General features: G+C 37.5%; 1 protein-coding gene across 3 annotated transcripts in view; it reads left to right on the forward strand.

Moving 5' to 3' along the window:
• Positions 1-21,631, forward strand: part of ZCWPW2 (zinc finger CW-type and PWWP domain containing 2) — a 141,145-nt gene that overhangs the window by 63,864 nt on the left and 55,650 nt on the right. For all 3 annotated transcript variants that reach the window (XM_059937564.1, XM_059937562.1, XM_059937565.1), the window contains one exon: positions 12,302-12,461. In XM_059937564.1, the coding sequence (XP_059793547.1) occupies positions 12,302-12,461 (160 nt within the window). The remainder of the gene's footprint in view (positions 1-12,301; positions 12,462-21,631) is intronic.

Consider the following 21,631-nt stretch of genomic DNA (forward strand, 5'->3'; position numbering starts at 1 on the left):
TTAGCATGCAATATTTGTTTTTCTTTTTCTGACTTACTTCACTCTGTATGACAGACTCTAGGTCCATCCACCTCACTACAAATAACTCAATTTTGTTTCTTTTTATGGCTGAGTAATATTCCATTGTATATATGTGTGCCACATCTTCTTTATCCATTCATCTGTCAGTAGACACTTAGGTTGCTTCCATGTCTTGCTTATTGTAAATAGTGCTGAAATGGACATCGTGGTATATGACTCTTCCTGAATTATGGTTTTCTCAGGGTATATGCCCAGTAGTGGGATTGCTGGGTCATATGGTACTTCTATTTTTAGTTTTTTAAGGAACCTCCATACTGTTCTCCATAGTGGCTGTATCAGTTTACATTCCCACCAACAGTGCAAGAGGGTTCCTTTTTCTCCACACCCTCTCCAGCACTTATTGTTTCTAGATTTTTTGATGATGGCCAATCTGACTGGTGTGAGACGATACCTCATTGTAGTTTTCATTTGCATTTCTCTGATGATTAGTGATGTTGAGCATCCTTTCATGTGTTTGTTGGCCATCTGTATATCATCTTTGCAGAAATGTGTATTTAGGTCTTCTGCCCATTTTTGTATTGGGTTGTTTGTTTTTCTGATATTGAGTTGGATGAGCTGCTTGTAAATTTTGGAGATTAATCCTTTGTCAGTTGCTTCGTTTGCAAATATTTTCTCCCATTCTGAGGGTTGTCTTTTCGTCTTGTTTATGGTTTCCTTTGCTGTGCAAAAGCTTTTAAGTCTCATAAGGTCCCACTTGTTTATTTTTGTTTTATTTCCATTTCTTTAGGAGGTTGGTCAAAACGGATGTTGCTGTGATTTATGTCAAAGAGTGTTCTTCCTATGTTTTCCCCTAAGAGTTTTATAGTGTCTAGCCTTACATTTACGTCTTTAATCCATTTAGAGTTTATTTTTGTGTATGGTGTTAGGGAGTAGGGAGTGTTCTATTTTCATTCTTTTACATGTAGCTGTCCAGTTTTTCCAGCACCATTTATTGAAAGGACTGTCTTTTCTCCATTGTATACTCTTGCCTCCTTTCTCAAACATAAGGTGACCGTATGTGCATGGGTTTATCTCTGGGCTTTCTATCCTGTTCCATGGATCTATATTTCTGTTTTTGTGCCAGTACCATACTGTCTTGATTACTGTAGCTTTGTAGTATAATCTGAAGTCAGGAAGCCTGATTTCTCCAGCTCCATTTTTCTTTCTCAAGATTGCTTTGACTAATTGGTGTTTTTTCTGTTTCCATATAAATTGTGAAATTTTCTGTTCTAGTTCTGTGAAAAATGCCATTGGTAGTTTGATAAGAATTGCATTGAATCTGTAGATTGCTTTGTGTAGTATAGTCATTTTCACAGTATTGATTCTTCCAATCCAAGAACATGGTATATCTCTGCATCTGTTTTTATCATCTTTAATTTCTTTCATCAGTTCCTTATAATTTTCTGCATACAGGTCTTTTGTCTCCTTAAGTAGGTTTATTCCTAGGTATTTTATTCTTTTTGTTGCAGTGGTAAATGGGAGTGTTTCCTTAATTTCTCTTTCAGATTTTTCATCATTAGTGTACAGGAATGCAAGAGATTTCTGTGCATCAGTTTGTATCCTGCTACTTTACCAGATTCATTGATTAGCTCTAGTAGTTTTCTGGTAGCATCTTTAGGATTCTCTATGCATAGTACCATGTCATCTGCACACAGTGACAGCTTTACTTCTTCTTTGACGAGTTGGATTCTTTTTATTTCTTTTTCTTCTCTGATTGCTGTGGCTAAAACTTCTAAAACTATGTTGAATAATAGTGGTGAGAGTGGGCAACCTTGTATTGTTCCTTATCTTAGTGGATATGGTTTCAGTTTTTCACCATTGAGAACAATGTTGGCTGTGGGTTTGTCATATATGGCCTTTATTAGGTTGAGGTAAGTCCCCTGTTTTCCTACTTTCTGGAGGGTTTTTATCATAAATAGGTGTAAGCTTTTGTTGAAAGCTTTTTTGGCATCTGTTGAGCGTTTCATATGGTTTTTCTTCTTCAGTTTAATATGGTGTATCACATTGATTGATTTGCGTATATTGAAGAATCCTTGCATTCCTGGGATAAACCCCAGTTGATCATATTGTATGATCCTTTTAATGTGCTGTTGGAATCTGTTTGCTAGTATTTTGTTGAGAATTTTTGCATCTATGTTCATTAGTGATATTGGCCTGTAGTTTTCTTTTTTTGTGACATCTTTGTCTGGTTTTGGTATCGGGGTGATGATGGTGGCCTCAGAGAATGAGTTTGGTAGTGTTCCTCCCTCTGCTATATTTTGGAAGAGTTTGAGTAGGATAGGTGTTAGCTCTTCTCTAAATGTTTGATAGATTTTGCCTGGGAAGCCATGTGGTCCTCAGCTTTTGTTTGTTGGAAGATTTTAAATCAGTCTCAATTTCAGTGCTTTTTTTTTTTAATTTTTATTTATTTATTTATTTATTTATGGCTGTGTTGGGTCTTCGTTTCTGTGCGAGGGCTTTCTCTAGTTGCAGCAAGTGGGGGCCACTCTTCATCGCAGTGCGCGGGCCTCTCACTATCGCGGCCTCTATTGTTGCGGAGCACAGGCTCCAGACACGCAGGCTCAGTAATTGTGGCTCACAGGCCTAGCTGCTCTGCAGCATGTGGGATCTTCCCAGACCAGGACTCGAACCCATGTCCCCTGCATTAGCAGGCAGATTCTCAACCACTGCGCCACCAGGGAAGCCCCAATTTCAGTGCTTTTGATTGGTCTGTTTATATTGTCTATTTCTTCCTGGTTCAGTCTCAGAAGGTTGTGCTTTTCTAAGAATTTGTCCGTTTCTTCCAGGTTGTCTGGTTTTTTTGGCATATTGTTGCTTGTAGTAATCTCTTATGATCCTTTGTATTTCTGCAGTGTCAGTTGTTACTTCTCCTTTTTCATTTCTAATTCTGTTGATTTCAGTCTTCTCCCTTTTTTTCTTGATGAGTCTGGCTAATGGTTTATCAATTTTGTTTATCTTCTCAAAGAACCAGCTTTTAGTTTTATTGATCTTTGCTATCGTTTCCTTCATTTCTTTTTCATTTATTTCTGATCTGATCTCTTTGATTTTTTTCCTTCTGCTAACTTTGGGGTTTTTTGTTCTTTTTTCTCTAATTGCTTTAGGTGTAAAGTTAGGTTATTTATTTGAGGTGTTTCTTGTTTCTTGAGGTAGGATTGTATTGCTATAAACTTCCCTCTTAGAACTGCTTTTGCTGCATCCCATAGGTTTTAGGTCGTCGTGTTTTCATTGTCATTTGTTTCTGGGTATTTTTTGCTTTCCTCTTTGATTTCTTTAGTGATCTCTTGGTTATTTAATAGCATATTGTTTAGCTTCCATGTGTTTGTATGTTTTACAGTTTTTTTTCTGTAATTGATTTCTAGTCTCATAGCGTTTTGGTCGGAGAAGATACTTGATATAATTTCGACTTTCTTAAATTTACCAAGACTTGATTTGTGGCTCAAGGTATGATCTATCCTGAAGAATGTTCCATGAGCACTTGAGAAGAAAGTTTATTTTGTTGTTTTGGATGGAATGTCCTATAAGTATCAATTAAGTCCATCTTGTTTAATGTATCACTTAAAGCTTGTGTTTCCTTATTTATTTTCATTTTGGATGATCTGTCATTGGTGAAAGTGGGGTGTTAAAGTCCCCTACTATGATTGTATTACTGTCGATTTCCCCTTTTATGGCTGTTAACATTTGCCTTATGTATTGAGGTGCTCCTATTTTTGGTTCATAAATATATACACTTGTTATATCTTCTTCTTGGATTGAACCCTTGATAATTATGTAGTGTCCTTCTTTGTCTCTTGTAATAGTCTTTATTTTAAAGTCTGTTTTTCTGATATGAGAGTTGCTCCTCCAGCTTTCATTTGATTTCCATTTGCTTGGAATATCTTTTTCCATCTTCTCACTTTCAGTCTGTATGTGTCCCTAGGTCTGAAGTGGATCTCTTGTAGACAGCATATATACGGATCTTTTTTTAGTATCCATAAGCCAGTCTGTTCCTTTTGGTTGGCACATTTCATCCATTTACATTTAAGGTAATTATCGATATGCATGTTCCTATTATCATTTTCTTAATTGTTTTGGGCTTGTTATTGTAGGTGTTTTCCTTCTCTTTTCTTTCCTGCCTAGAGAAGTTCCTTTAGCATTTGTTGTAAAGCTGGTCTGGTGGTGCTGAATTCTCCTAGCTTTTGCTTGTCTGTATAAGTTTTAATTTCTCCGTCGAATCTGAATGACATCCGTGCTGAGTAGAGTAATATTTGTTGTAGGTTTTTCCTTTCATCACTTTAGATACATCATGCCACTCCCTTCTGGCTTGCAGAGTTTCTGCTGAAAGATCAGCTGTTAACCTTATGGCAATTCCCTTGTATGTTATTCGTTGCTTTTCCCTTGCTGCTTTTAATATTTTTTCTTTGTATTTAATTTTTGATGGTTTGTTTAATATGTGTCTTGGCATGTTTCTCCTTAGATTTATCCTGTATGGGACTCTCTGCTCTTCATGGACTTGACTGACTATTTCCTTTCCCATATTAGGGAAGTTTTCAATGATAATCTCTTCAAATATTTTCTCAGTCCCTTTCTTTTTTCTTCTTCTTCCTGGACTCCTATAATTTGAATGTTGATGCATTTAATGTTGTCCCAGAGGTCTCTGAGACTGTCCTCAATTCTTCTCATTCTTTTTTCTTTAGCCTGCTCTTCAGTAGTTATTTCCACTATTTTATTTTCCAGGTCACTTATCAGTTAGGCTGCTATTGATGCCTTGTAGAGAATTTTTAATTTCATTTATTGTGTTGTTCATCATTGTTTATTTGTTCCTTAGTGCTTCTAGGTCCTTGTTAAACGTTTCTTGTGTTTTCTCCATTCTGTTTCCAAGATTGTGGATCATCTTTACTATCATTACTCTGAATTCTTTTTCATGTAGCTATTTCCTTTCATTGCTTTGGTCTTGTGGGATTTTACTTTGCTCCTTCATCTGCTGCATATTTCTCTGTCTTCTCGTTTTGCTTAACTTACTGTGTTTGGCATCTCCTTTTCACAGCCTGCACGTTCATAGTTCCTGTTGTTTTTGGTGTCTGCCCCCAGTGGGTAAAGTTGGTTCAGTGGGTTGTGTAGGCTTCCTGGTTGAGGGGACTGGTGCTTGTGTTCTGGTGGATGAGGCTGGATCTTGTCTTTCTGGAGGGGAGAATCGCATCCAATTGTGTGTTTTGGGGTGTCTGTGGACTTAGTATGATTTTAGGCAGCCTCTCTGCTAATGAGTGGGGTTGTGTTCCTGTGTTGTTAGTTGTTTGGCATGGGCTGTCCAGCACTGGAGCTTGCTGGTCATTGAGTGGAGCTGGGTCTTAGCATTGAGACGGAGATCTCTGGGAGAGCTCTCACCAATTGATATTACATGGAGCTAGGAGGTCTCCAGTAGTCCAATGTACTGAACTCGGCTTTCCCACCTCAGAGGCTCAGTACTGACACCCAGCTGGAGCACCAAGATCCTGTCAGCCACACAGCTCAGAAGAAAAGGGAGAAAAGAAAGAAAGAAAGAAAAAAGTAAAATAAAATACAATAAATAAGTTATTAAAGTAAAAAATAAAACAATATTATTAAAAGAAAAACATAAAAAAGCAATAAAAAAAAAGAGAAGAGCAACCAAACCAATAAACAAATCCACCAATGATAACAAGTGCTAAAAACTATACTAAGATATACATAAATTTCAGAAACTAATCAGTTGCATACAGCAAACCCCAAGTCTACAGTTGCTCCCAAAGTCCACAGCCTCAGTTTTGGGATGATTTCTTGTCTATTCAGGTATTCCACAGATGCAGGGTTCATCAAGTTGATTTTGGAGATTTAATCCGCTGCTCCTGTGACTGCACGGAGAAATTTCCCTTTCTCTTCTTTGTTCACACAGCTCCTGGGGTTCAGCTTTGGATTTGGCCCCACCTCTGTGTGCAGGTCGCCCTCTGGCATCTGTTCTTCACCCAGACAGGACAGGGTTAGAGGAGTGGCTGTTTAAGGGGCACTGGCTCACTCAGGCCAGGTGGAGGGAAGGTATGGAATGCAGGGCGAGCCTGCAGTGGCAGAGGCTGGGGTGACGTTACAAAAGCCTGAGGCATGCCGTGTTTTCCCCTGGGGAAGCTGTCCCTGGATCACAGGACCCTGGCAGTGGCGGGCTGCACAGGCTCCTGGGAGGGGAGGTGTGGATAGTGCCCTGTGCTTGCACACAGGCTTCTTGGTGGCTGCAGCAGCAGTGTTAGCGTTTCATGCCCATCTCTGGTGTCCACGCTGATAGCTGTAGCTCACGCCCTTCTCTGAAGCTCGTTTAGGCGGTGTTCTGTACCTCCTCTCCTTGCACACCCTGAAACAGTAGTCTCTTGCCTCTTAGGAGGGTCCAGACTTTTTCCAGGACTCCCTCCTGGCTAGCTGTGGCGCTCTAGCCCCCTTCAGGCTGTGTTCATGCAGCCAACGCCAGTCCTCTCCCTGAGGTCTGACCTCTGAAGCCCGAACCTCAGCTCCCAGCCCTCACCCGCCCTGGTGGGTGAGCAGACAAGCCTCTCAGGCTGGTGAGTGCTGGTTGGCACCGATCCTCTGTGCGGGAATCTCTCTGCTGTGCCCTCTGCACCCCTGTTGCTGCGCTGTCCTCTTTGGCTCTGAAGCCTTCCCCCCCACCCACCCCCCACGCCCAGCCCCTGTCTCCACCAGTGAAGGGGCTTCCTAGTGTGTAGAAACCTTTCCTCCTTCACAGCTCCCTCCCACTTGTGCAGGTCCCGTCCCTTTTCTTTTGTCTTTGTTTTTTTTCTTTTGCCCTACCCAGGTACGTGGGGATTTTCTTGCCTTTGGGAGGTCTGAAGTCTTCTGCCAGCGTCAGTAGGTGTTCTGTAGAAGTTTTTCCACATGTAGATGTATTTCTGATGTATTTGTGGGGAGGAAGTTGATCTCCACGTCTTACTTCTCTGCCATCTTGAAGGTTCTCTCCCTCCTCTTCCTTTTCTCCCGTCATCTTGTTTTCATTTATATTCAACTATTCTCCATGAAAAATATATGTTTGCTTTCATTGGGAGACTGTGATGGGCTTATGTAACACACACACAGAACACACATGAGAGGCCTTCAAGTCAGTACCTAGATTTGTGCTCTTGCTCTGTCATTTACCGTTGTGGGCTGAACTGTGTTCCCCCAAAGGTCATAAGTTAAAACTCTAACCTCAGAATGTGACTGTATTTGGACTAAGGGCCTTTAAAGAGGTGATTAAGTTAAAAGAGGCCAGTAGAGTGAGCCCTAATCCAATCTGACTGGTGTTCTTGTAAGAAGAGAAAATTTGGATACAAGGGGAGACACCAGGGGTGCATGTGCACAGAGTAAAGACCATGCGAAGACAGAGCACGAGGGCAGCAGTCTGCTGGCCAGGGAGAGACCTCAAGAGAAACCAGACCTGCTGACCTTGATCTTGGACTCCTAGCCTTTAAAACTGTGAGAAAATAAGTTCCTGTTGTTTAAGCCACCCAGTCTGTGGTATTTTCCTATGGCAACCTTAGCAAACCAATACCCTTAATATCTTTGCAGAGAGATTCAACCAATACACTTAATATCTACCTCAGAGAGATTTCCACATCTCAGAGAGATTTGGAATGTTACACATCAACTCTGAGTAACCTTTTGTTACTGAGAGTTTTTCTAAGGATAAAATATGAAATGTTGTAAAAAGATATGTATATTAATTGACTTCTGTGTAATTAGGATGGGCATGAAGAGGAACTAGATGGTTATGTATATGAACACTCATTTTTGAAGTTACTTATGAAGGTATTTGTAGTCTCATTGTCATTTTTTATATCTCTAACATTTTGAAAGCAGAGTGTTTGTATTTTCTACTGGAAATTCTGAAGTTTCAATAACTCTCATTCAAGAAATGGGTTTGCATCTTGTCACTATATCTGAAATATTATGTTAGAAATTTGATTAGGAATTTCTTTTGCAGTTTTGTACTTGTAGCTGAGGGTTAGGATTTGAAATACAAATGAAGCATGTTTTACTCTAGTCCCTAAATTATCTCCAGTCTGTGATTAGGACCGTCAAAATGCTGCAGAATACAGCTGTAACTACCTTCTTGTTGTTTGGAAAGAGTAGAATGCATTTGGCATGTAGTCACATATATTTCTTTTTATAAACTAAGTACAAATGAGCACAGACTTAAAACACAGATTAAGAAACTCAAATCTGTTGCTGTATTGCTTATTCATTTCCACAAATACAATAGAAAGATGATAACAAGATAAATTGCAGTAGTAGAATATAAAGCTGAATTAGCCTCCTAAAAACAGCCAAACATCAGTTCTTAATTAAGAAATGTTATAGACCCTGAAATTTCAAGTGGGAAGACCAGTCAGCTGGCTACAGAGACGCTTAACAGTGTAGCATTATCTGGGTCAATTCTTGTTAGCCCGTGTCCTTACACGTAGCTTTTGAAGGCTCAGAAATTCAATCTTATCAACATCCCAGAGTTATTCTTTCCCAGAAGAGTTCATACTTTCCAATAAAGCTAAAAAGCTAAAGAGAGACTGATACAGAGTCAAGAAATGTCTGCTTAATCTTTAAATAATAAAAATAAATAAGTTAAGAGAATATCATTTTCTTTGTCTATGGTCAAGCTCCATGGAAAATCAAATTATAATAGTCATATTTATCACCACATTGTAAGATAGCACACACTTACATACTTATAAAATACTTAATGCAGCCTCTTGCCTTTGAGTAGTGCCTATGTGAGCTTGAGGGTGGGGCTGTCTGCATTACTAGGAAGAGAAAAACTATCTCTATAATGTTTAAGAAGTCTTGATTTTTAAAGATTGATCAAATACATTGTATTTAGCTAGAAAGAGCAAAGAAATTAAAAGTAAAAAATAACAGTGCATCTCTCACTTAGTATAGGAAAATACAGTACCAAGCAGAAACTAGGCATATTTACACAGACATTTTACAATGATTTCTCATAAGTATGGAAATTAATTTATAGAAAATATATTTGCATTCTAAATACTGTAGTCTAAACAGGTTAGTAATCAAATATGCCTTTAAGTTAACAAACCAATCCAGTGATACTTTTTAGATATAGTATATACATTTATAAATTGAGGTTTCTACTAGATCCTTTCAGTATTATAAAATAGTATTTGATTACTTCTCATTTGCATACTTTTGCCTGTGGATTTATATGTGTGTGGATGAGAAATTTCCTCTTCCCAACGGTCCCTGCAGTTAGGTATAGCAAAGAGATTTCTTGGAAAGTATGACATTAAGTTAGTGATGATTCCAACTCATCCATTTTGTTTCCCACAGATTAAGAATGAGGCCCAAGTAAATCTGCTACCTTCTTAAACATCCAGACCACAGTTTGAAAATAAAAGTTATATATTTCTTCTCGTTCGGTATAAATACATGGCAGCTGTTATAATGCTTAAGCTTCAACTTATTGAAGGCAGTAGCCAACTCATTAAAGATCATTTCCACTGGATAAGGAATGTGTAAGACATCAGTTTCTTTGTAATGTATTTTCACTTTCCTTTGAAGTTTCTTGTCCTGCCAAAATTTCCATTTCCTCCTGCAAGTGGATTTCAACACCTGATGTCTATTTGACCTTGTTGTGTTTGTACATTTTACCTTCCACCACCCACAGGTTCTGAGATTGACCATACACTTTCCTTGTAATTCTGACACCCTTCCATTGGGTGGCCTATTCTTACTGTCTGTCTCCACCTTTAAGCCCCCAAACAATACTCAGAATTTCTCCTCAATATGAAAGTGAAAAATCAGGAAGTAGAAATGCACAATGCACTATCATCATTGACAGTTTGGGAACTCATATTGAGGTCAGAGTGAGGGCAAAAAATGGACATCAACTTCTTTCTTCAATCACAGGAAGTCAGAGACAATGATGGATGTAGCAGCTGGAGAGAAGTAATCATGTTTTCTACATGTATTGCCTCTGCTCAGCTTTTCCTGTAGTTTGGTACATTCTGTTTTAGCTGATATGTACAGACTAGGAGTCAGACAATTCCTTTGCACCACCTGAAAGTACCCCAGTTATTTGGACATTTCATAATACTTTTCATAATTCATCTTTAAATCAGTATGCAATACTTTCTGTAATAAAATATGTTTTAAATAATGAACAGAAGCTTTTTTCTTTTTTTGGTATCTAATTCTTTTTAGGAGTCATCTCTTTTTGTTTATATTTTATTGAGTAATAATTTAAATTGAATACTCTGGGACCCAATAGGTTCCACTTAAAAAATAGTTATATCAGAATTTGTGTCAGAAAAGTAGCAGCTCATCTTACACATAATAACTGCAGAATCTTTCTTTCATGTGTTAAATATCAGAAATCCATTTTGTGAGACTGTTTTACACTGAATGGAGTAGGTACTGCTCATAAATTGGTATTGGGTTGACAGTAATCCTTATTAAAATTGCTGTGAAGTGCAAATCACCTAGTATTAAACATGAGCCCCTTACCTTTTATAAAGAGTTTAAACAAATATGATGTAACAATCATAGTTTGGTTGTTTTTAAAATAGCTATTGATCATATTGAAGGACCCACTTGTTCCTTGACTTCTGATAAGCTGGGGGTCTCCATTGCAGCTACCACTCATTCTTAGTCACTCATTTGCCTGTTGAAGTCCCCTTCTTTTGAGTGTGTTCCCTCAGCAATGTAGATTTCCATTGTAGATTTAAAAGATAAACTGCACTCAAGTTTAACTCTCAAGCACAGCCCAGTAAGAGTCACCAAATAGCAGTAAGATACCGTGACGTGAGCCTGATAACAACCAGGTGGTCCTCTTCATTTAGGTCCTGAACTTTCACTTGACTTTCCATTATCATTTCCAGTTCTTCTTTGGCTTACAGATTGTCTGACTCAATTTTTAATTCTCTAGCCCTTATTTTCCCACGGTTCTGGGGGCTAAAATTCTGAGGTCAGGGTGTCAGAGGGTTGATTTCTTCTCAGGCCTCTCCTGGGCTTGTAGGTGGGTCTCTCTTTTTGTGTCTTCTCATGGTCTTCCCTCTGTGTGTGTCTGGGTCCTAATCTTCTCTTTTTATAAGGAAACTAGTCATGTTGGATTGGAGCTCACCTTTTAACTTAGTTACTTCCTTAAAGACCCCCTCTCCAAATACAGTCACATTCTGAGGTACTGGCGGTCAGGACTTCGACATATGAACGTGGGTTGGTGGGATGACATAAATCAGTCCATAATGATGGAGCTTTACAGTATTTTAATTTGCCAGAAACCAAAAATGTGTAAAGCACATGTTCGTTTGAACTTTGAAACAGCGCAGTGAGGAACCAGAGTTACAGTGAGGCCTAGTTACCTGCTTGAGGCCTCCTGTCTGGTAGAAGGCAGAACTAGAGCCTGGGCCTTCTAATTTGAACTTCTCTACCTTTTTTGCTCTATGGTACTGCAAACTGAACTTGTTAATTGTAAAGATAATTGAACTTGATAATTGTACAGATAATTATATTATAAATAATAGAACTTGATAATTGTACAGATTTTTGAATGCTTGGGTATATTAGATATGCATATTTTGGATCTTGATCTGTAAAATTCAGTCAGCTTTCTGCTGTACATTCCCCTAAGATTTATTTTTAGTAAAGAATAAACCTTATTTGCAGTACTGAGGATTTTTAGCCATTTGGTCACTGCCAGTGGAACAGATGTGGTGGGGGAGGGATAACACAGAACCGCTGGCTCTATTTCTACTTTTCTCACAGTTGTTGCAAAGTTCAGTGTCAGAACAGCCCGAACCACTTTGGCAGGCCTGGTTCACGAATCGCTAGCTCTCTCCTACCCCATCAGAAGCCCTGTCAGTGGGTTAACATTTTAGTAGTTAATCATCCTGATTGGTGAGAGTTGATTCAAGCCTGCCATGAATCTGATGACTCTTTTTTCTCTTATCTTTCCTATTAGGAGTGCCTAAATGTCTCTTATAGACCCTGGAAATCATTCTTTTGTCTTATGATTCTTTCTCCTCATATCTTATGAATGTCTTGAGTATGTGACTGTTTCAAAGCTTTCTATATCTACAAAGATACAAATGATTACTTGCATCAATTGAATATTCTACTTTTAAAAGATATGAATATGTTTAAAATGTGTAAAACAGTTATTAAAATTCAAAGGGCAAAGTTTGACAGATGATTGTGACAGATATATTAATGTCTACCTTTTTTAAAGCATCAAAATAATAAAAATATTTTCTTTTGAAAGTTGGCCGGGGATACTTTGCCCTGATCCTTTTAAAAGGAAATATGTGACCTATGACCTGGATGGAGATGTTGAACAGTATCACATAGAATTTCTGGGTGATCCCCATTCAAGATCATGGATAAATGCAACGTTTGTTGGACATTATAGTATCACATTAAAGGTAGGTACAGTAACATCAAAACTTTGTTCCTCTTGCACTTGTTTTTAATTATGGCCATTTTGTCTCAGATCCTAAAAGATATATAATTTTTTACTTTTATATTTATATAAACAAAATAGTATGTACTATTTGTTTAAACTCAAATATTTGTATTTTTAAAGCAGCTTTCAAAGGAAGTGTGGATATAAAAATAGCCACGAGGTAGTTTTAAATTTTATTTCTCTAATGGCAATATAGTATAAATCAACTGAGGACTCTCCATAATTGCCTTTTTTTTTTTAAATTATTTATTTATTTATTTATGGCTGTGCTGGGTCTTAGTTTCTGTGCGAGGGCCCTCTCCAGTTGCGGCCAGTGGGGGCCACTCCTCATCGCGGTGCGCGGGCCTCTCACTATCGCGGCCTCTCTTGTTAAGGAGCACAGGCTCCAGACGCGCAGGCTCAGTAATTGTGGCTCACGGCCCTAGTTGCTCCGCAGCATGTGGGCTCTTCCCAGACCAGGGCTCGAATCCGTGTCCCCCTGCATTGGCAGGCAGACCCTCAACCACTGCGCCACCAGGGACGCCCCCATAATTGCCTTTTGAAACAGTTTTACGATTCCATCATTTGGTAATTTTTTAATTCTCTTGAGAAGATTCTAAGTTATAGCCCTAGCTCACAGGGAAGATTAATTACGGAATGCAACCAGATTTTTAAAATTTCAAACAGTATTTCATTATACTAACTCCTTCAGTATTTTTTGATTCTTTTTAAACTTTAAATCACACACTACAATTAGTGAACAGACAATTCTCAAGTTGATGAGAGTAAGTGAATTGGACCTGTTTTCATGGGTTTGGTTTAATTGTTATAAATTAATTCAATTATCTGTATCTGTATTCTAATATTGAAACTTTTCATCTGCAAACCATACTTTCATTAGAAATCTGATTAAAAAGTAGATGTCAGAAATGTGAATGCCTTTGACTCAATTTGGATGGTTCCTGTTTTAGAGTGAGAAGTATGTATATATTCAAATATACATATACATGTATGTACATTTAAGGCATGCCATTTAATCCACAGTATAAGTAAATCTGTGGAAATCTGAGCTACTTGCAGATGGACTTCTACTATTTCTCTGGCATAAACAGTACCTTTGTTCCATTCAGCTTGAAAGCAGCTGGAAGGGAAGGCTGTTTCAGTAGAAATATTTAAGTATGGAATAACATCACATACATTCATTTCATGGTAGTTGTGAGCCAGTCATTTTAGTATGAGGCATCTTCTCTGCTCGGACATTTCGGATGTGTCCCTGGGCACTTCTGCTGACAACCACAGAAGATAAGAAGGAGTGTTCTCCCTTATGTGCCCCTCCCCTTTTCTAAAAGATAGGGAAACCTAGCTTCTCATGAGGCAGAAATTAGAATCTTAAATATTTGACAGTGTGATAAAGAGCAGGGCATTCTTAAGAAATTGTATTTAAACGTACATAAAAAATCAAAGTGTATTTTTAAGTTGTCTGAAGTAATGTTACTCTCAGGATTTGAGTTCTGTCAGGATAAATTTGAATAGTCTGATTCCAGTGAGCATACCATTAATCCCTGGGACAAGGAAAAAATCTGATGCAAAACAAAACTAAACTCAAGAATCGGGAGCCATAAGGTTTTAACCTTCTGAAAGCATTAAAACAAACAGAAATTCTTGCAAAGACCAGCAATTCAGGACTGCTTAAATTAAATAGGCTCCTAAAGCAAGAATGAGAACAGAAAAAAATAAAGCATTTGTTTCACCTCTTCTGTCCCCTACTCCCCCAGCTGGCTGGGTGCTCTGGGTGGATAACTTGCTGGGTGACCACAGGCTCTGGGACAGGCTCTCTCCTCTACTGTCATTCATGGTGTCTACCTACAGGCTCGTGTCTCTTACTCTCTTCTTGTTTGTATCTTTTTCTTCACTTCCTCTCTTGGAGCTAATATAATAGGGATGCCTTCTTCTGTGGGTCTCTTCATTCAAGGCTGAAATTTTAGTTCCCCTTTACCTCAGATTCAGCTGGCACATGCCGGCTGCCCTGCTATGCTCCAATTCCCTACTCCTGGCTATCTAAGAATCTCCACTTGCCAGGAAGGAAACTCACAGATGATTAAAAAGTAGACACAAAATGATAGGCATATACAGCTCTCACTGTTTAAGCTGACTGTATCTTACTTCATATATTATTTCAACATTACTTTCTCCTAATTTGTGTAAGCTTAGTTTAACAAATGATTAAATAATATTTCAGAGTTTTCACTGACTGTGGACTATATTTTGCAGTGTGTGTTTTAGTGTGGGAGAGAAATAAGCTCTTCTAGAAAGACATTATATGCATTTATGAAAAAATAAAATATTTTTTAGTTTTAGATTCTGAAAATGTTAAGTCTTTTAGTTCATGTTTGTCTAGTTTTTTTTCTTTATTTTTTTTAGTAGTCACTGAAAAATTGGTATGTTTATGGGACCAGTGACTTATTAATTTTCTTGTTGACAGCACAACAGAGCTCTGTCACTGTGGATGAATATGTATATGAATATACAGGTGATAAGCTTTTCCCCAGTAAATAAAGTTACTCATCAATAAATTGGGATATAGTTCAGAAAAAAGTTGAAGGCAATATTTAGATTTTGTATTTGTAATTTATATTAGTTTACTCATACATTTTATTTTTTCATTTACTATAAAATCAGTAGTATAAAGATAGCTGAAATTCCCTTCCCCTTTTAAAGAAACCTTGATTCTCTTATGGTATATATTCAAAATACATGTCACTCTGGTAATTACTTAGAGAAAATAGACGTGAACATGTGCTAGATAGCTATTTAAGAGTTGATGCATGGAGTACAGTTCTTTCCCCAGTTAGCACAAATGTTGTTTCTTTTATATTTAGTAGGTACATGTCTGCAGAATCCATTATTTGCAAGTTTATTTTTTTGCTTGATAGACTACATGACTTAGTTTAGTATTTCTTAAGCCTGGCTTTGCATTAGAAGGGCTTTATAAAGCAGTGACAGCAACCAAAACACAGCAATGCCTGGGCTGTACTCTACTGGATCAATTAAATCAGAAGCTCTTGGAGTAGGGCCAGGCCTCAGCATTTCTAAGTCCCTTAAATGAATCTGTGTGTATCCCAGAGAGAGAGAACCACTGACTAAGTTTTCTCAACTTGAGGCGTCAGACTTTTGTTGGTTTATCTCTACTAGTGCAGTAATGTAACTGTGGTCATGGCTCACTTTCACGACGCCTTTCTCCTACTTCCTTTGTTAGTCTTTCACTCTGGTTTGCCTGGAGATGATGTTGACTGCCATAGGTTCACATGTCTAACCCAGAAGTAAGAGTTTCCCTGAACACAGCTTTAAAGTCAATCTTGTCATTCAACATTATACATAATTTATAGATATTGCTGATAAAGCTGATGTATAACTTAAATGTAATATGTATAGCATGTTTTAGTTGATCATCTATCTTATAAGTTATATAGAGTCGTTATAATTTTTATTGGACATAAATTATGTACTCCAACCAGTGATCGCTTGGCCTACGATTTTCTAGTTCTTTATACTGCCAAGAAAATGTAAGAAGTTCACCCCTGATGCTAGGAGACTCCTGTGGTAAAATTTAGGGTTTTTTTGGTCCGTGATGTGAGTGGATTTTTTTGTCTATGTATTTTAACAGTCTGCTCACTACTGTATGGAGGATATACCTGTAGATGTGTAAGCATTTCTTTGGGTACCAGGTGTCATTTGGGTATTTACCCGTTGTATTATGGAGCTGCCTCTATTTTCCAGGGAGATGAAAAGGGAGTAATGCTGTATTGCTAAACTTGAGCTCTGCAATTCCTAGAATTCTGCTTCCTAATTGGGGTGGTCATTAATACTGTTCACCAAAATGTTGCAGGTTACTGCCTTCCTGTTATAAAGTAGAGATGCACATTTGATACTCTTGTGGTGGGGTGAGGCCAATGAGTTGTGAGTGAGTGATGAATATCTGAGCATGTGACTGTGTCCAGTGCAGCATCCTCCAGAGTTCTCTCTTTGTCTGTGGCTCTGTGACTGATAATTGAAATTTTGGCTTGCTACTCTCTCAGCCCAGATCCCTTGATCACTCTTAGCAAAGGCCCCCACTGCCTACAAATAACAGATCTGCAACATGAAGAAGATATAGGCCTCACTTTAAGCCCCTAGGATTATTCTAACAGATACACTAATGATAGTACAGAGGATGTTACAGTTCTTTGTAACCTGTATCTTTAGCAGGACCATTCCTAAAGCTTCAGTGCTCTTCAGAATACGGCCGAACGACTGAGATCACATTACTCTTAATTTTTCCAGTCTGTAAGTAGAACTAACACAACCTATAGTAATTTATCAAATAAGTTGATTTCTTTTATGTATTATGATAAACATATGATAGAAATTACCAGCGTTGATGATACATTGAATCTAAATTTGTTCCAGTAAATATCCTCCAGCAAAGGGCTCTGATTGTCAATATGCACTGCAGTGACTCCAATAACTAAACAAGCCTATAAATAGCAATCATGTAATTGAACCCCTGCTACAGGCCAAGGATTGGGTAGATCCTTTTATAATAATATAACACAATAATATATAATATGTATATATAATATGTATATATAATATAATAAATATAATATTTAAAGTCTCATAGCAACCCCATGAAGATAGGCATCATCACTATTGACATATGGAAGAAACTGTGATTCAGGCTTCATGTCTAGCCCAAGGTCAATCAGCTGCTAAGTGAAGGGGCAATGATTAGAATCAGGATGTCTAACCCCAAGGTCCAATTCTTCTCTTCTATACCTTGCCAATTTACATATACATAAGCAATAGTCTAATTTATTGTTGAATGTTTTTCCACATTGAAATGAGGAACATTTTCACCTTTTAATTCTAATATACATGTTGAATGATGGCAGTTTCTGGTAGACTTGTTTTTTATTTACTGCTTGATGTTCCCCTTTGGAGGAGGACTCGTGACCAAACAGAACTCTTGATGTTTTCAAATTACATTTGCAGTAGTCGTTTGACAAGTCGTTTGACAAGTGTCTGGATTAACATCTATTTGAGCAAGTGTTTTGCTTCTAAGATTTATTAGGATCCAAATTCTAGGAATGTAGTCTACAATAAGGATTAGCAAATTAGCTTATAACTCTATTATCAGGCAACATTTCACTCAGAGTAATGAAGTGAAACTGGATACAAATCTATTGAGCCAGTTCTCAGTGGAAAATCACATTTGCCAAAAAAAAAGTGTACATATGTATATATGTGTGTGTTTTTGTACCATGTTCCTGCTGGCAAATAATCTGTATAGCTACCAACCTCTCAGTAAATTTTTATCATACCAATTCCATATTTGGTATAAAATTTGCTATAATTTTGGTATTATTGGATTGAGATTTTTTTGTTTGGATGGTTGTTTTCTAAGCATCCTTTAGTTTTGGCCTGGAGAAAGTTTAAGGGAATTAGAACATGTTTTTATAACTGTGAACTATTTGTGGATAATCTGCCAAGAAAACTTCTATAGTCATGTATTAGGAAAAGAGTGAAGTTGTCATAGTGATTTAAAAAGGCAGGCTCTGGGCTTCCCTGGTGGCGCAGTGGTTGAGAATCTGCCTGCTAATGCAGGGGACACGGGTTCAAGCCCTGGTCTGGGAAGATCCCACGTGCCGCAGAGCAACTGGGCCCATGAGCCACAACTACTGAGCCTGCGCGTCTGGAGCCTGTGCTCCGCAACAAGAGAGGCCATGATAGTGAGAGGCCCGCGCACCGCGATGAAGAGTGGCCCCCGCTTGCCACAACTAGAGAAAGCCCTCGCACAGAAACGAAGACTCAACACAGCTAAAAATAAATAAATAAATAAATTAATTAATTAATTAATTAATTAAAAAAAAAAAAGGCAGGCTCTAGAGCCAGGTTCTTTGGGTTTGAAGGTTGGCTGTGCTACTTACTAGACATTTGACCTGAGGGAAGTCACTTACCCGTTACAAATCCCACACACCTCATCTTAAAATGGAGGTTATGATAGTATATGCCTCATAGAGTTGTTACAGGTTTAACTGAGATTATACATGTAAAGCACTTAACACAGTGCTTGTCATACAGTAGGCTCTTAATAATAATCGTAATAGTTCATACTGTCATTGGAAGTACAGGAGAAATATATAGTTACATTACTTATTTCCTCTTCCTAGAAACCCACATCTACAGGAGAGAGTACCAAAAAAAAAAAAAACAAGAACAAAAAAACCAGTAACAATCAGGTGGATAATAATATATTTTCTTTTGACTTAAGATTATATGTGAGAAATGACATGATTTTATTGTTTTTTTTATCAGCCAATACGTTGCTCCCAGAAATTGAGCGGCCATTGCTGCCGTGCTTTTCTAGTTTAGTGTAAGCAGAAGTGCTAAGACCTTTTGAAAGTAGGAGATAGGTTAGAGCCTTCTTAATCTGACTCCTTGGTGAATGAATATTCCCTAATATCAGCAATGCCTCAAGATACTTTAAGTTTCTTTGATGGAATTTGGAAAAGACTAGGAAATATTATCTTTCAAGTTCTTTGCAACTGAATAAAACCAGTTTTCTTCCGTATCTGTCTTCTGTCTTTTCGATTTACTTACATTTGTATATGCTGACTTTGCTGCTCCAAATAAATTCTTGAATTTACCTCTGTCATCTCTCGACTTAATCTCTTATGAATTTAGATATCTGAACTTGTATTGAAGTTAAAAGTCCAAAAATCCAAATAATATGACCAACTTTACTCAGCTGATAAAGGAAGGAACAGGTGGCTACCTTTCCCATCATCAAAAGCATGAAAAATGTATTAAGCCAGCTAGATTTCTCATATTGACTCCTCAGTGGAACAACAATAATCTTTCCTAGAAACATTTAGCCTTATATAGCCTTCTCAACTTTCTAGAAGTGCTTATTTTCTGTTAAAGAAACCAGAGTCAGATCATTGTCTTTAAGCCAAAATACAAGGCTCACTAAATTGCCTTCAGGGTCATATCCCTTATGAGTAAGGCTTTCTTATATAATGAGTCTTCTATGTTGAGGTTCTTAAATTAGTAAACAGTTGCAGAGTAACTTTCTGGTACATTCTTCCATTAGGGAATGATGAAGTCCAAAACTCAGAGCCATATAACTGAAAGTCTACAATTGATATATTAACTGTTCTTTTCTTTAATTTCTCTACTTTTAAAAAAATTTATTTTAACCAATTACCAGGAACAGTCTGTGATTCAGGCAGAACCCTAAACAATGCAGACTGAACTGACTTTGAAAATAAATTCCAGAATTACCACTTCCTCACCATTTTGTTCAGCTCACAGGATATGAACTGATTGTGTCACATATTTAACCATCCTCTTCTCCTGGCTCTCCCACCTGCTTGTATGATTCTATTTTTAAACAGAATCCGAGCATCTGTCTGTAATAAATACGACATTTGTTTTCCCATAAACACATATTCCCTAAAAAACAAGCAAATGTGGAGTAGAAAATAGCAGCCAAGTATGTTAACTGTCATTTAGGCTCAGGTCTTGATATCCATTCATACCGTTATTTAAAATCCTTTAAGCCAATCCTGACTTTTTTAAGGCTCAGAGCAAATGAGCACATGGCTGATTTAAACCCATCTCCCACTTCTATTTAACATCCCCAGGTGGAGCAGGCAGCCTGGCTAGAGCTGTGGGAGACAGCAGCCCTGGAGATAAGCACGGGCCTTAAAAATTATCTACTGACCCAGTGCTCACTTGCTTCCTGTGCTTTATTTCATCAATATATTACTAATACTTTTACAGAACAATGAAATAATTTCTTGTTGCAGACTTAATGATATATTCAGTTTTGCAAAATAAAAATTCTACAGCTTGAAAGCAAAATATGTAAAATACTTTAAACTGTACACAATAAATAAAATTAAGGTTTTTTATTTTTTTAATTGTGCTAAAATATATGTAACATAAAATTTACCATTTTAACCGTATATCCAGTAGTGATTTAAGTTTTTAACGGCTGATTAATAATCCTAGAAAAAATTTTCCTAAGCAATGTAACTATGACCTAATAGAGAAAATGCCAGATGGTAGTTTCCTATCATTTTCAACACAATTTACTTCTTATGATAATGACCTACAAGCTCTTCATAACACCATCTTGGAGATTTGTGCAACAGAATGCCTTTTAGTGAAATATCATTTTATAGTCATTGAGCCTGTGAATTCTGGAGCCAGTTTGCCTGTGTATGAATCCCAGCTCTATCACTTACTGGCTGTATGAACTTGGGCAATGTCTAAACTCAGTGCCTCAGTTTCTTTATGTGTAAAATGAGGATAATAATAGTACCTACCTTGTAAGCTTGTTGGGAAGTAAAAAAAGTTGTTTGTAAAGTGCTTCAGACTGTGGCTGACAGTACTATATAAGCATTGGCTAAGTTAGTAAATAAAAATAACAATGGACTCTTTAATAGTAGAATTCCTTTGGACATAAAGTACACAGTCAACTCCTCCCTATTATAGGTAGAGTTTCTGTCTCATTTTCTTGGACTACAGAGACTAAATGATAAATGTTTATATTCTGATCATTTATGACATTGATAACCAACATTTAAAAATGCTTTACATTTTATAAAGTACCTCTTACATATGCTATCTCATGTGATCTTCATTTATTGTTAAGAAAGTTAGGGCTCAGGTTAAGTGACTTGCCTGAGGTCACATAGCAGCAGAACTGGGACTGAAGCCCAGGTCTTCTGACTGCAAGCTCCAGGCTTTTACATTATATGTCAGCCTGCTTGAGGCTTACATTGGACCATCTGTTTCTAATCTTCATAAGCATACCAAATTCATAATAAGCTCTCATCTATAAACTGGAAAATCACAAAGCCCTTCTTATTGGTCTCCTGTTGTTAATTCAGTCAGCTTGATTAATTAACTTAACCTTTGACCAGGGCTTTTCAAAGTTGGACAAAGACGTGAAAGCTCTCTCCACGTTTAGTGCATTGATTCTCAGCCATAGATTTTGGGCCTCTTCGTGGCTGTCATTAAAACCTAGTATTTATTATTTCATTCCCTTGTAATTCTCTTAGAAGTAATTGGTTATTATTAACGTTAGTATCCTGATGCCAG

The sequence above is a fragment of the Balaenoptera ricei genome, chromosome 11 (genome assembly GCF_028023285.1).
Source record: "Balaenoptera ricei isolate mBalRic1 chromosome 11, mBalRic1.hap2, whole genome shotgun sequence".
NCBI classification, from domain to species: Eukaryota; Metazoa; Chordata; class Mammalia; order Artiodactyla; family Balaenopteridae; genus Balaenoptera; species Balaenoptera ricei.